At 32.9% G+C, this 14,806-nt stretch overlaps 2 protein-coding genes across 2 annotated transcripts; both read left to right on the top strand.

The window, feature by feature from the left end:
* The first annotated feature begins 6,907 nt into the window (after positions 1 to 6,907).
* On the top strand, positions 6,908 to 8,392 carry LOC107865813. The gene is made up of 3 exons (XM_016712008.2): positions 6,908 to 7,093; positions 7,193 to 7,255; positions 7,828 to 8,392. The coding sequence occupies exons 1-3, from the start codon at positions 7,022 to 7,024 to the stop codon at positions 8,032 to 8,034; spliced, it is 342 nt and encodes a 113-aa protein (XP_016567494.1). The 5' UTR covers positions 6,908 to 7,021; the 3' UTR covers positions 8,035 to 8,392.
* Positions 8,393 to 10,491: 2,099 nt separating this feature from the next.
* LOC107861806 (nuclear pore complex protein NUP35) lies at positions 10,492 to 14,466 on the top strand. The gene is made up of 4 exons (XM_016707173.2): positions 10,492 to 10,646; positions 10,829 to 11,436; positions 12,594 to 12,705; positions 13,891 to 14,466. The coding sequence occupies exons 2-4, from the start codon at positions 10,847 to 10,849 to the stop codon at positions 14,197 to 14,199; spliced, it is 1,011 nt and encodes a 336-aa protein (XP_016562659.1). The 5' UTR covers positions 10,492 to 10,646; positions 10,829 to 10,846; the 3' UTR covers positions 14,200 to 14,466.
* Positions 14,467 to 14,806: the final 340 nt, after the last annotated feature.

Here is a 14,806-nt window from a genome sequence, read left to right as displayed (position 1 = left end):
GCGTGCCAAATTTACAATCTACTATATATTCACTTTTTTAATATAAGACGATTATTGTTTATAAACTTAATATCGAGTAACTAAAACACATAAAATAAAATCGAAGGAAAGAGACCTTTAAATATATATGGTGCAAAAATGTCGGCTGGACGATGCATGCATGTATAAGTCACTATTCGACAGTGCAATTCTTCTTTGATCTTACTCTTTCAGGTAAAAACGATAATAATAATTGTAGACTACTCATAGTTTTTATAAATATGATGTTCGAACTAGCTTGGATATGTGTAGCTTAGATTTCACGAGATATATGAGTATATACCAAATAAAATGGGGGACATGATCTATATATGGTAGTTATAAATAGTATATAAGTCTCCTATATATATCTTCTGTTAGAGTGGGTAAAAAGTCTTACATTGGTTGGGAAATTGACTGGTAGTTTGCTTATTTGGATTTGGGTAATCCTCACCTCACGAGCTAAATTTGAGGTTGAGTTAGGCCCAAGGTCCATTCTTGACATGGTATCAGAGCCGGTTCATCCTCGTTTTGAGCTCCCGGTCCACATGTCAGGCGCCAGTTAGGCCCGGGGCCTGGGGGAGTTAGAGTGGATAAAAAGTCCCACATTGGTTGGGGAATGGACTAGTAGTTTGTTTATATGGACTTGAATAATCCTCACCTCATTAGCTAGCTTTTGAGGTTAAGTTAGACCCAAGGTTTATTCTCGACATCTTCCTTTATAATTCCATTTATAACGTATATTGGTACGATGCTTTAAATTAAATAAATAAATTAATAGTCCTTACCAGTTTCCTGTCAAATATAAGGAGTATAATATAATGCATAGATACTAGATTGTGAAGAAAGAAGAAAAATGAAATGAAAGAGACAAGTATGGGAGCCAACTGTATCTGCATGGGGCTCAAACAAATATGAACCCACACAAATAAATAGTACTTGATGGTACAATGTATGTACGCACACTAACGTCCACCTAAAATACTGTATATATGATTAGGGATAGACTCATCATCTGAATGTTGCTGATATGTTTTTACACTTATCTAAATCGAAATAATCTCTAGCAGAAATGCAAAGAAAGATTGTAAACAATAGACCTAAGCTTGTATTCAATCCTTCTCTAGACCTCAAACGTAGCAGAAACTTTAATGCATCATAATATGTTTCTACACTTATTGAAAAAGAAAACTTATATATCCTAGTAGTCTAGTAATAGTTTAAATTCTTATCATATAAGGTATGATTATTTAAAAAAAAAAAAAAAAAAAAAAAAAGAAGAAGGAAAGATCGCATTGTAACCTGAGAAAAATAAACGAATTACTTGTTACTCTCTCTGTTCATTTTACTTGTCATATTTTGCTTTTCGAGAGGCAAACTACATGGATTTTAATCAATATTTTAAAATATATTTATATCTTCATCATATTAATATGAGAAAAATTGTAACTCTTAATATTTTTCATTTAGTTTTTGAACATCTAAATTTGAAATTAATCTATACTTCAATTTGACATCGAAACTTAGTTAAATTAACTTTTATAAAGTAAAATGTGACAAGCATAAATGAATAAAAGGAGCATAAGGCGTAAATAAAATTCTTCGACTATCAGCTTAAATAAGATCGATAGAATTAATATATTTTTTAGGATGGGGGTTAGACATGCATGTGGAGAGGAAAGATGTGGCACATGCAATGCAAATAAGTGAAAGTGAAATGTATATGGAGGATTGCTGTATGGATAATATATCCAAAGGTGTTCATGTCGTCTCTAGGGATCTTTCCATGTTATTTGCTAATACGTTTTCTATTATTCTTGTCTCCTCTTTCCCCCACCTATATTAATATACATACCCCTTTTGTGACACTGACTCTTTATATATTACTTACCGCTAATATTTTTATTTTCTTCCATAACACTTATTACCACTTTTTGTCGGTAAGTTCTCATATAGAGTGTTTAGCTTATACGATAATGTACTTTTGTAAAAAAAATATTAAGTTAGAGCACAATAATTTATTCGCTTAATGCGTTCTTGGCAGTGGCGGAGCGGAGTCAGGATATTCACGAAGGGAATTCATAAGTGAACATACGAACTAATTACCAAAGGGGGTTCAACATCTAATATATATACATAAAAAATAATTTTAACCATGCATATATAGCATAATTTTTCGCCGAAAGGGTTCCGCCACTGGTTCTTGGTAGATTAATATATGCGCAAATCTATTTTTTTTAATTAAATATAAGATTTGAGTTAATGTTACTTCGTTCTAACATACACGTACCTATCGTTGTCTGAAAAATATTTAAAAGAAATCTATATGTACAAAAATAAAATTTATAATCTTCAAAATAATGCAAATTTTGTACTACTACAAATAAAAATGACATGATCTAATGTGAATTATTTTTACATTATTGAGGTATATAAGTTAATTTTTATTTTTTAAATACGAAGCGTTAATTTAATCGCTTTAAAAAAAAAATTAGCGGGGAAAAGAATGAGAACGCAAACAGGGATCAAATCAAAATTATATATTTGGTGGAAACTTTTAATAAAACACATCATGAAGAAAGTGAATATTAGTGGTGATCCATCAGCAGTGTTTATGCCAAGCAATTAAAGCTGATATATATAATTGCCAGTACTAAATTGCTTTCCTAATTGGAATAGTTTGTTGGGAAATTTTCTTTCACGTAATGAGTGACATGATGATATTGCTCCAACCTACCGAACAACAACAACATAATAATAATAATATGTGTAATCTTATAAATAAAGTCACTGAAAATGAAAATGGTGTATTGTATACAATTTTACAATCTTATGAAGGTCGGAATGTTGTTTCCGACGTGTTATCATCTGTAAAATAAAGCATATCAAAATCAGAAAAAAATAAAAATAACGGAGAAAAGAACAGTAACAACAATAAATAATACAATAACTGAAACAAAGAAAATAATGGATATAATTGAAGAATAAAATATAATAATAGAAGAGTAATATTCCCTCAATCCCAATGTGACATTTCAAACTTCAAAAGTCAAACACTTTAATTTTAGCCATGAATTCGGTCGCGAAACTTTTAAATATTTTGAAATAAAATTTATACAGCAAAGGTGTGAGGTGTCACAAAAATTTGAACAGGTGAAGTAATACTATACATAACGTACTTCCTTCATTCTAAAATAACTAAATTGTTGGGGTATGACATACCTCTTAAAAAAAAAATTTAGGACATAAATTGTAGGTTATTTTTCTCTATTATCCATTTAATAATTTTTAAATTATTCTCCTATAAAATGTGAAATACTTAAGAACCTCATTAAATGAAAGGGTAAAATTGAAAGAAATTTCTAACATATCCCTTAAAGAATAAGCAATTCATTTATTTTGAACGTTAAAAAATAACTCAACAATTCATTTATTATTTGAAACGGAGGAAGTATTAATAAGAGAAACTGGATACTATTGCTCCAACCAGTCTAACAAATTAAAAAGGAGAAGTCAATAGACCATCATGGTCAAATTAAAGATGTCAATACGAAGGAATTGTCAAATGAAATAAAACCATTAATAATCCACAAAATAAATAATGAGAAGTGGTCATATATTGGAGAAATTTAGTCATGAAATAATTAAGACAGATGGGAGTCACATGACTTGTTTAATTACACATTATTATAACATCAAATCCGTAGACTGGCCTACGTTCATAGTATAAATTAAATACAGAATCAACTCTTATAATTAATTTTCTAACAAAAATATCTTAATTAATTGCACAAGACTCTGCGAAAGAACTTACAAAAATTCTGGCTCATAGCTTAGCTAGCTATAGCTCAACCTATGAACTCACTGCACTTTAATAATTATGAGTTCATAACTTAAAAGGGATAAAATTTTTAAAAATTATATAGTTATAAACATATATATTTCGTGTAAAAAAATATTAAGTTCAACTGAATTAATCGAATGTCAATGCATAATATATCGAAACCGTGCAAATTAAGTGAGAGTGATAGTGGAAAGGCCATTAATCCTTAAAATCAACATGACTAATCATGTTGTACTTGATTATTTGGGCACCATAATAATATCATTTAATTAAATAAAAGCGTGGAGCCATCGACTATACACATAGGTACAAGAATTTGATTTGCAATATTAATCAGAGCCTTACATGTGGAAGTTTAAATTATATTTATTAACACTCGGTACGAGTGTTTATGTCTTAGCAATTATTTGAGTTATAATACATTATAGCTAAATATGACGATTAAGTGATAAATGTATGTACGAAAGACATGCATGCATGTTATCATAAAATTATAAATTTTGTGTAAATATCCATCGGATGCAAATAATGTTTTGCCATTTAAGTATGTCTGTGGACAGTATAATGATGTGGAATATCCAGGTGACTTTTTTAATTTAGGTGGCATCCTTGGTGGAATTTTGTTAGAGAGAAAGGTATTTTTGAGTTAAATATTTAATGGAGGGGATATTTTTGAGCCAAAAATCTAACGAGGGATATTTTTAAGCTATTTCAGAGATATTTTAGACTCTTTTCTATTCTGGACACTATGTTTCTTAACGTTCTGATGTTTTATATATGTTGGCGAATACTGGATCATTTTTGATCTTTCAAAGGCAATATATTTTTGCTAACGATCCTAATTTGTTTGCAAGCTTAGTATAATTAGTTAACTAATTTCCAAATTTCAGAAATTTTGAAATCAATTAATTAAAAAAATATACATACTTAAATTGGAATTATATACTGATCCAGTCTCTCACACTCACAGTATAACATGCATAGACATATCAAATTAGTAATTAGTGACTCTGAGTTAGAAAATTGCATGAATAATATTTTAGGCTTACCAATTAAACAACTACCAAGCCAAAGAAATTAGGTGAAAAATTCCTATTTTACAGCTAAAATATAGTAAAAAGATAAGGCACATGCTTCTGGACATTGCTTGCATGTGCAGAAAAGACTACATGGAGTAAAGAGTTAATATATATATATATATATATATATTGCTATTATTAATTATGCAAAAGTGGTCCCATTAATGTAAAATTAAAATTATGATACTTTAATCAAGTATATAAGTGTTAAGTTAATGGCTTAATACTTACGATTTGAGGAGTAGTTAGTGCAGTGTTAATTTAAGTACTATGAGGTTAAGTAGGCACGTTGCTGCTTAAATTGTGTATCTTAAAATTATTTTTTCATTGTGTTGTTTATTCTTTTAGATACTTAATTTATTTTTGTTTAATAGTCAAATCAAGCTACTTAGATTTTTATTTATTTTTTATTTACGGGTGCGTTGGATTTTCCTTTTTATAAATCATGAATGTATCAACAAAACAAAACTTTTTTTTTTTTCTTTTCAAAAAAGTACTTTTGTATATCTTGAAGGTGTGGCCACCCCCACCCCTAAATGTGCTAGCATTAGTCAATTAATCACTGTCCATTGGGCCAAAATTTACCCGTTCAAACTTAAGCCGGGTTATACTTTCAGGTAGAGGTGTCAAATGAATGAGTTGGATTTAATTTGAGTGAATCAAAACAGAAGTTCTTGCACAAATTGCCCCAATTTGAAAATATTTTCATAAGATTTCTCATAGGTCAATTTGAGCTGCATATTATCCTAAATTTTGGTGGACTGACCTAATAAATCGACGGATCAATAACCCGCTCAAATTTAAACGAGTTGGGCGAATTATGTTTTCTAGGGCTAATTTTTGATCAAACGCATAAATCTCGATAGGTTGGAGCTTAATTATAAAAAATCTCAATTTCTTGCAGAATTACTGAAAATCCCAATTTTGGGTCTATAGAGATACATAGTTAGCTCTTAATACATCCAATGAAGATACATTCTTTCCTTTGTAAAATTAGTCCTTGATACATTTTTTTAGATTTTGAATCTGTCGAAATACATAATACGTCCAGCGAAGATACATTTTATCCTTTGTAAATATACATAATTAGCTCCCGATATATTTTTTTGATTTTGAATCTGTCGAGATATATAATTAGCTCCTAATACATTCAACAAAGATACATAATTAGTTTGAATTTTTATAATTACTTTGTAAGAATGAGAATTTGTGTAAATATGATAAGTTAAAGTATATACTTATGTTATTTTTTCCTAATTTTTTCACCTCTATTTTCAAGGTTATTATTGGCTATTCCGCCAACCTGGCATTACAATGAAAAATGGATCTCAAAACTGGTGTGCAGCAAAGAGGCCCAATATTCGCTGTAGCCCATTAAACTTGATTCAGGAGAAACAGTAAACTTAGCCACTTTTAAGACCGGTATTCAAATTTTAGCCTTATTGGACATGTAATTGAAAACTAACTCACACGTCATATGAAAATAAGGCCTGAACAAAAATACCCCTAGCTAAAACACGAAAAACTTATAATTTGAAATACAAGATTTTGTACTATGGATTTGAATTGCATTTAATCAGTTAGATGTTTCAGTGACGCTATAATTTGATGAGTCATTTTGCATTCAACTTCAATATCAAGTCAACAAATAGGTCATAAACCTAACTATTTAATTATATCATATTCCAAGACGTGAACATCTCATTCTACGTACATACATACATACATACATACTTAAAATGAGCAACCACCTCGGTCCTCAACCAACCAATTAAAGGGAGAAGGCATTGAACTCGTGAAGGCCTTGTTCTTCAACTTGCACTTTCAAAGAAGTCCATCATCTCATTTTCAATATCCAGTTCATCCTCACGAGATGTAAATGTATTACAAGACTTTTTTGCCTCCATTCCCCACCAAAAAAGACTCCGTGAACTCCCAAACCAATATAGTATAGTACTACTATTATTTAAGAGTCACAACAACTTGTTCATCTTAAGCATGCAATTTTATTTGTGATGGGCAGTGGCCTAATAGTATTATCTTTGCATGCCGTTGTTGAGTTTTTATCCTTTTATTCTTCATGGCTAACTTTTGTTGCCCCATTGAGATGGAGCCCAAGACATTGAAACAAGGTCAACTCAACCTTGCCCGAGTAATGCCTCTAACTCAATCTCTACTTCCATCTTTTTAATTTTACTACTTACTATCATTTTGAAATGTATTGATTTCTTTTATGATGATGATGATGCAGGAAGTTGCTGTTGACATTGTACAGAATACAGAATCGGGCGAAGCATCAAATCTATTTCTAGAGGTTTGCAACCATCACGTTTTTATTCTTTGCTCATTCAGACGAATGAAAATTGATCCTTAAAATAGTAGAAATCACAATCGCCGGCTACTTTTTGGGCCCTGCCTTTGAAAAATAGTCATTGTTATGAATTTTCAAAAATCTATTAGAACTGTGTGATGATAATGCCCCTAGAGTAGAGTTTCACTTGTGAAATTTGAAACTTCATGAAATTGACTATTTATGAATTGTATAGCCCATAAATCAGCTTGACAATGTCCAAACTATTTACTTAACCAAACCCCCGCACCAGGCCTAGACAACTAGAACATGGTAGGTCAATATTGGGGAGAGCCAAAAATAGTCTATGTGTAAATGGACCTCAAACCTAGCTCAAATTTAGAATTAGCACATGGAAGAAATCAGACAATATAACAAAATCATTGACTCAACTCATGCTATATATATTTAATTAAAGAAGGTGTTAAAGTCGTATATACATAGTGCTCTATCTAAATTCGTCTCCCTTTTCAATGAGTGATTTTCTTTTTCTTTGTACATATGGGATGTCGAAATGCAAATGGTACCATATACAGGGAGGGAAGACAGTAGTTCAACTAAAGGAGGCTCTAGTGCTAATTGAGGAAGCAGAATCAGCACTACAAGAAGCTGATCCCACTGGGGAAGTAGTGAAAACAAACGTGGTGATACAGGCATCCTGCCAATGTGCCTGCCCGACCGCGATAATCGATGACTCCCCTGAACAATCTAAGCTTAAGGAACCACTCTCTGCTCCCTTTTGAGTTTAATAAAGATCGAGATGCAATATCTTTAATTTGCTGCATGTACTAATTAATTACCAGTGTAATTTTATCTTATTGGTTTGTTTAGCATTAGGTTTCTGATATTCGTTTTGGGGTCAGACTAATTCAGATTCCTATATAGTAAAATGGAAAGCGCTTTCTGTCGGGATTTTCTTTTCATTTTAAAGGCTCGAACCTAACTGTAGCCTTGGTTGTAGTGTTATGAAACATCAGCATTCAAGTGTTCAACCTAAATGTACTGATGATAAAAAATATCGTGAATTCTTCTTTTAAGTTAAATAGTTTTTAAGAGTTTATCTTTGATTACTTAAAATGTATAAGATGATTATTACATAAAGTTTCTCTCTGTGTGTGAATGTTGCCGGCAGTATTTCATTTGCCAACTTTTAATTTCAGAAAAGCTTTACTAGACATTTTTCAGTATAGAGCATTCTTTCCCACTTAAGCGAAAATGTTGGTGGGATACGATCCTTAGTAATTGCTATTTATAATTATAATGATGAAAGAGAATATTGTGATCAAAACAAAAGTTTATTGAAGGCCAGATTGATTTATTTGCTCAACCATTTACCAAGTGATCTTAAAATTCTTTGGGGAAGTATTACCTAAATTTCACAAAAATTAATACACATTCTACTAATAATATTTATCATCTATAATTATCTCTTATTGCAAGAGTACTATTATAATTTTTTGCCCGATTCATTATGTAATTGAAATTTGATAGCTCGATTTATCTGAAGTATAAAGGAAGAGAAACTGCGGTCAGGTGCACAAAACATCCCACATTAGTAAGATTCAAGAAAGAGTTATACCCAAGAACTAGAAAGGAAGAAATACCATAAAAAACTAATTTAGGACCAATGTTTATCTCAGATCAATAACATGCAAAATAATAGCGTTCTTTCTGACACGTATGTATCATGTATTCTCATTTTAATTTTTAACTGCTAAAATTAAATTGTTTAATTAAATATAAATATTCGATGTGAAATATATTTTACCGGATAAACATTCCATATGAAGGAGTTTTTCAATTTCAAGTTATGTATCAAGACCTCAAATTAATAAGGGAGTTTCATTTTTCCCACTCTCCTAGGTAGGAGTGGGCATATTTTGGTTTAAACCGAAAAAATCAAAAAACTAAACCAAAATTTAATTTTGGTTTTGGCTTTTCGATTTTTCAGATCAGATTAGATTTGTAATTTTAAAATTTCGATTTTTCGGTTCGGTTTTCGATTTAAAAAAAATAAAATTGATTAAACCAAATTTTATAAATAAATAATATATATATATATATATATATATATGATATTTAGTAATTCACATTCACAATTAACATTTAACAGCAAATTCGCGTACATCGCAAGCTGTTTATGAATTGTTTTAGTGATTTAAATATTTTATGGACTATTTTGGTGACTTTGGACTGTTTTATGGACTATTTATGAAGAAAGTATGTTATTTCATGGACTATTTTTATGAGTTTTGTGTTGTTTTGTAGATTATTTATGCAAGTTTATATTATATGTAATGATTAATGACGTTATGTATTATGTTAAGCTTATGATTATTTCATTTCGTTTCATCCATGTTGAGTTATTTATATTTGGAAATGAAAAACATGTTTGAAAAAAAAAAATTTTATAAGAAATTCATCAATTTTAAATGCTCAGTTATGAAAAAGAGAAGTTAGCTAATTTAATATTTCAAACCGGAATAACCGAACCGTATTTGTAAAAATCGAACCAAATCGAAATAATTTCAATTTGGTTACGAATGTCATTTTTATCAATTCGAAAATTGATAAACCAAATCGATATTAAACAATCAAACCGAACGTCCAACCCCAATCCTAGGGGTCAACTAGATCATCATTTTACAAAGAAAAATGCAATGATTATCTCTTTTGGGTGGGCAAAAATAAATTGAAAAGGGTTTTCTTCTTTATTAATGGTTGAAATATGACAATTGAGACAATCACCTGAGAAATTCTTTATTTCTGAAACAATAATTTAGGAGAAATGAGGAAACATTTATTCAAAAATTTTAAACTTACTTTTAATACTATTTAAAAGTGTCACCTAGAGTAGCTTAACCATCAAAGTTTGTGATGTATTGATAAAGAAGTCATTTTTGTTACTTGATAGAGAGAGCTTTATCTCCAAATTCGGACCTATTGGGGCGAATTCGGGTTAATCGCGTCCTACCTAAAGTGATTATCAAACATCTCGTGGAAATCCAGAAAAGGCCTTTGGGGTATTTTGGGGATTTGGTTTATTTAATGGTTTCATCACTTTAAGGATGTTGTACCATATCGCTTTACAAACGTACGTATCGAAAACAAGACAAGAAACCCAGTACATGTTGGCTTAATTACTCCAGTAATAAGTGGTATTACTAAAAGACGAAAAAGCCCTGGCACAAAATTGATCCAGTGTTCAACCATAAGGACAGTGAGAGTCATTTTGTCGAAATCCACCGCTGGCGTTGAGCTGACGCCTTTATTTTGAATTCACACGGTATACAAATTCTAGGGTTTTTCCTTCTCCCGCTCTGCAACCTAAACCTTCGTCTTCCAATACATTCAGGTACTTTCTAATCAAGCACTTACAAATTTACGTCTAAATAGTCGAATACCTGAATTTGAATTTTGCAATATTGTACTATTAGTTCTATAGAACAAATTGAATGTATTTCGTTTTCCATCAGTTAGGTTATTTACGTACCTGCGTTAATGCTGAATTTCTGAGAATTTGATTATGTTGTTAAGGGTTGAGAAAGAAAGAGGATGAGTACGGCAATGAGAACCCCGAAAACTGGAAGACAGTCATTGTTCTTCCAGGATTTAGCTACACCTATATCGTCCCGAAAATCAGGGTCGAAATTCAATACTCCAGGACAGGCAGCAGCTGTTTCGTCATTATGGCGTGAGAATTTTGCTACTTCAGATCTACCACCACCGCCTGTATTTACTCTTGAGGATCGATCGGATGTTTCTCCTGAATCGGGGATTCTTGATTATGTTGCTTCGCCTGAAGTGAAATCGGACCCTAGAACGCCGGTGCAAGCTTCAGGGAGGGAGTTTTCGACACCTAAGAGTAAGTCTGAGGCAAGTACTTCGTATGCGTTGATGGGTAAGCAGCAGCAACAGAGTCAGCAAAGCCCGTTGACAGGTTTGACGTGGTGGTCACCCGCGAAGGGTAGTGGTGGTAGTGCTGAGCAGGATGACAAGGGAAAAGGTTCACCAGTAGAAGGCGTCGTTCATCCTGGTGCTTTGATAACCTTACCTCCACCAAGGGAAGTTGCAAGGCCAGAGGTCAGGAATAACACATTTCCTGTGGGGAACCTCAATGAGGAAGAATGGGTCACAGTTTATGGGTATGACTAAATCTTTCATAGTTTATCGTCTGTTTTTCCACTTACGTTCCTGATAGTTGTAGGAGTAGTAGGTTAGTATCTAGTCAAATCATGATTCTTTATTGTGTCTTTAGCTCTACTTGATGCCACATGATTTTCATTTTGCCTGGTAGCTTGTTTAAGCTAACTTCTAGTTCAAGCTGTTGCGTTTTCAAGTAGGTTGCTAACCACCCGTTTTTATTGTGTTTTTCTGTTAAGTTTCCTCCTTCACTATAGTTGCCATTATTTTTCCTAGAATCAGATGTATGATGTCATTTTCCATGGCAGGGTCTTGAGGATGTCCTTTGATGTTATCCAAGTCATTATCTAAAGTTCTGCTGAATGGGGAAATTTAGATTTTGAAATTAGCATACTGCTCTCAAATTGTTTTGACTCATTTAATATGAATCTAAGCAAAGGCTAACATGGCATGTGATTTGGGTTTCTATTTCTGATCCATTTTTCTGAAATATATCTGAACAAGTTAAAATAATACTATGAATTTGGAAGGCCTTACCATATCGCTCCATCCTTAATAGGCCATAAAAGAGGAAGAAACATTGATGTGAAAGAACAGAGAGAACAAAATGGAACGTTATTTTTATGCGATAACTTGCTTTCTTCATCCTTTCATGTGATATCCGCTCTATAAAAATAAGAGGAATATTGATATATTCTTGCTTGTGTTTCAAGTCTCGCTTCCCTTTCCTGGTGATATTGAGAGGGGTTGATGTCTCGAGTCTCTAAGAATTTAGTTGCAATTGATTCTTTACTTCTGATGAAGTATCCTCTTCTCCTCGTGTCTACCCAGAAAATAAGAGCAAAGGATATATGTATCGATTTGGAGGGAAAACTAGTTCTTCTCCTCTAGCTTTCACTTTCTGTTCGTTTTGCATCACAGAATTTTCATGAAAGGGGGGAGACAAGGATCGATTTAAGTTGTCTAAGCTAGGTTAAGAGCTTACAGAGTTGATTTACGGATACAACTTTTATGATCTACGTGTTCCTTTCGTTCTCTTTCAGTTGTTGTATAGGGACCCTAAATTCGGCACTTCTCATAGCTTTCTGGCCATTTTGCTTTTTATTTTTGGTCTTCCCTTTATTATTTATTTGACCTTTTTGAAAATTATTATGTGCAGATTTTCCCCAATTGACACCAATGCAGTTTTACGGGAATTTGAGAAATGTGGTGTCATTTTGAAGCACATTCTGGGCCCCAGAGATGCTAACTGGATGCACATTCTCTATCAGGTATTTCAAATATCTATAAACTTGTCATCATGTTCAGATTATGTTGTGCATGCTTGTATATTCATACCGTCTTAAGGGCCTGTTTGGAATTTGTATTGCGCTAGTTATGTGGTGTGGGTACTGCGGTGTCTAGTGTCTGTTAACACTTACTTGCCACCACTGAAGTATACCAGGGAAGGTCTCTGTTTCTTCTTCATTATTTTGCTAACCTCACCACTCATAGAATTAAACTCTCTTACTTCTACCCTTTTCTCCCACTCATTTATCATTCTCTCCAACCTTTCTATACCCCCCCCCCCCCCCCCCCCCCCCCCCCCCCCCCCCCCTATCTTTCTCCCCCCTTTTTTTCTCCCCCCCCCCCCCCCCCCCTCCGACAGAGATTTTAAGTTTTTGTTTGATTCTGATTTATATTGATGTTGTTTTTTCATTTTGACATCAGTATGATTTTTTTTTGCTAATTGCTGACATTCGTTTTTAAAATTTGCTGAAATTCAAGTTATAGATTGGCTTTGTTTCTGCGGATGATAACAGTGGCAAATCCTTCACTGAAATACCTCTTTAAGTATAACCTAGAAGTGTCATGATTTTACGTTCTTTCTTGATTCTGATCCTGTACCAAGCAACCATTCCCTTTCCAGATGTAATTCTGCTTATAGTAAATTGACATCATATTTGGCTGGAGAATTCTGTTCCTCAAGTGATGCCAAAAAACTTTCAAAGAATCCATTTGCTATGTTAACTCAGCATCAAGTTCTGTGAATTTCTGTGAACTAGATTAGGGCTTCTTTGCTTTTGATACTTGCTTCTGCAACTACAGATTTGCTGTCACTCAACTGTATTTTTGAAAGTAATATGGCTATGAGCTTAATTTTAACCTCTTTTAAGAAGTCTGCTATCCTTTATTGGTCTCCGTAGCTGGGACTACTGGTGAGCTACCTTACCAAGCTTGTTTCGTTGTCTTTGGACTGATTTCAACCTGTACTGTGAAGCCAATAAATAGTATGGCCACTTGCGTTGACCATGTTCTCTATTCTTTTTTTACCCTTTTTTTTCTTGAAATTGTCCATTGAATTTATTCTTCTCTGTGCGATTTTTTCTTTCTATTAATGCATAGTCAGCTTCTTGAAGGTAAAATATTTCAGGACCATAAAGCTGTGGCTTATTTTGTCTACTTTTTTGGTGCAGAATCGTGCTGATGCTCTGAAAGCTCTTAACAAAAACGGTATGCAGATAAATGGAGTTCTTATGATTGGGGTTAAACCAGTGGATCCAGCACAGCGTCAGGCACTTGATGATAGGCTCAACAAGCAAGGATTTATTCCTTTACCACATGCTCAGTCCAGTAAAAATAATGATCCTTCTCCATTTAGAACCTCCTCGCAGCCTTATTATCTCCAAAATGGCAGCAACAGTGCAAAGCAATCATCTGGATCTGTTGCTACCCCAGCAAGATCTGTTGTGTCTAAAATTGTGGACTTGATGTTCGGTGTCTAAACTTCAATGGTTCTTGTTGTTCTATGCTTTTATGTTATTATTACTCAATGATGGCAAATATCAAAGTTGATCCATCCGGAATGCATATTGACCCCAAGCTACAGTTGAGTCATGCTATGTGATTCTTACTCCCTTGCTTCCCCTTCCCTTCTCTCTATCTCTCCTCCAAATGCTTGTTCATGGTGTGTATCATGTGAGCAAAGACTGGTCCTTTTACATTTTTGGAAAAAGAGGGGTTGTAATGCAGATATAGAAATTTACCTTTCACTTGCATCTTTTTGTCAATTTCGATTAGTGTGTATAATGGACAATTCTGATGCTTTCCCGTGACATGATCTTGGGAGTGGGAAGTACTTTCATGAATTGAAGGTCTTGTGAATCTGCGAGTTCTAAAATTTTAGGCTAGTATTGTCTTGGCCAAGTAATTTGGTGGCTTCTCATTACTGGTAGTGTTTTAAAGATTACGATTTTTTTATTGCCAACGTGATGGACATGGTTGTTAGTTGTTGCGTGGTGGTTTTATTTTTTTCTAAAACATGCTTCAAAATCAAGTAAACCCTTTCTATTGTAATAAATATATTGCATTATCAAATTTTACCACAATGAA

Source organism: Capsicum annuum, chromosome 3 (genome assembly GCF_002878395.1).
Source record: "Capsicum annuum cultivar UCD-10X-F1 chromosome 3, UCD10Xv1.1, whole genome shotgun sequence".
Taxonomy (NCBI): domain Eukaryota; kingdom Viridiplantae; phylum Streptophyta; class Magnoliopsida; order Solanales; family Solanaceae; genus Capsicum; species Capsicum annuum.
Note: the sequence above shows the minus strand (reverse complement) of the source record. Positions and strands in the feature narration are given on the sequence as shown.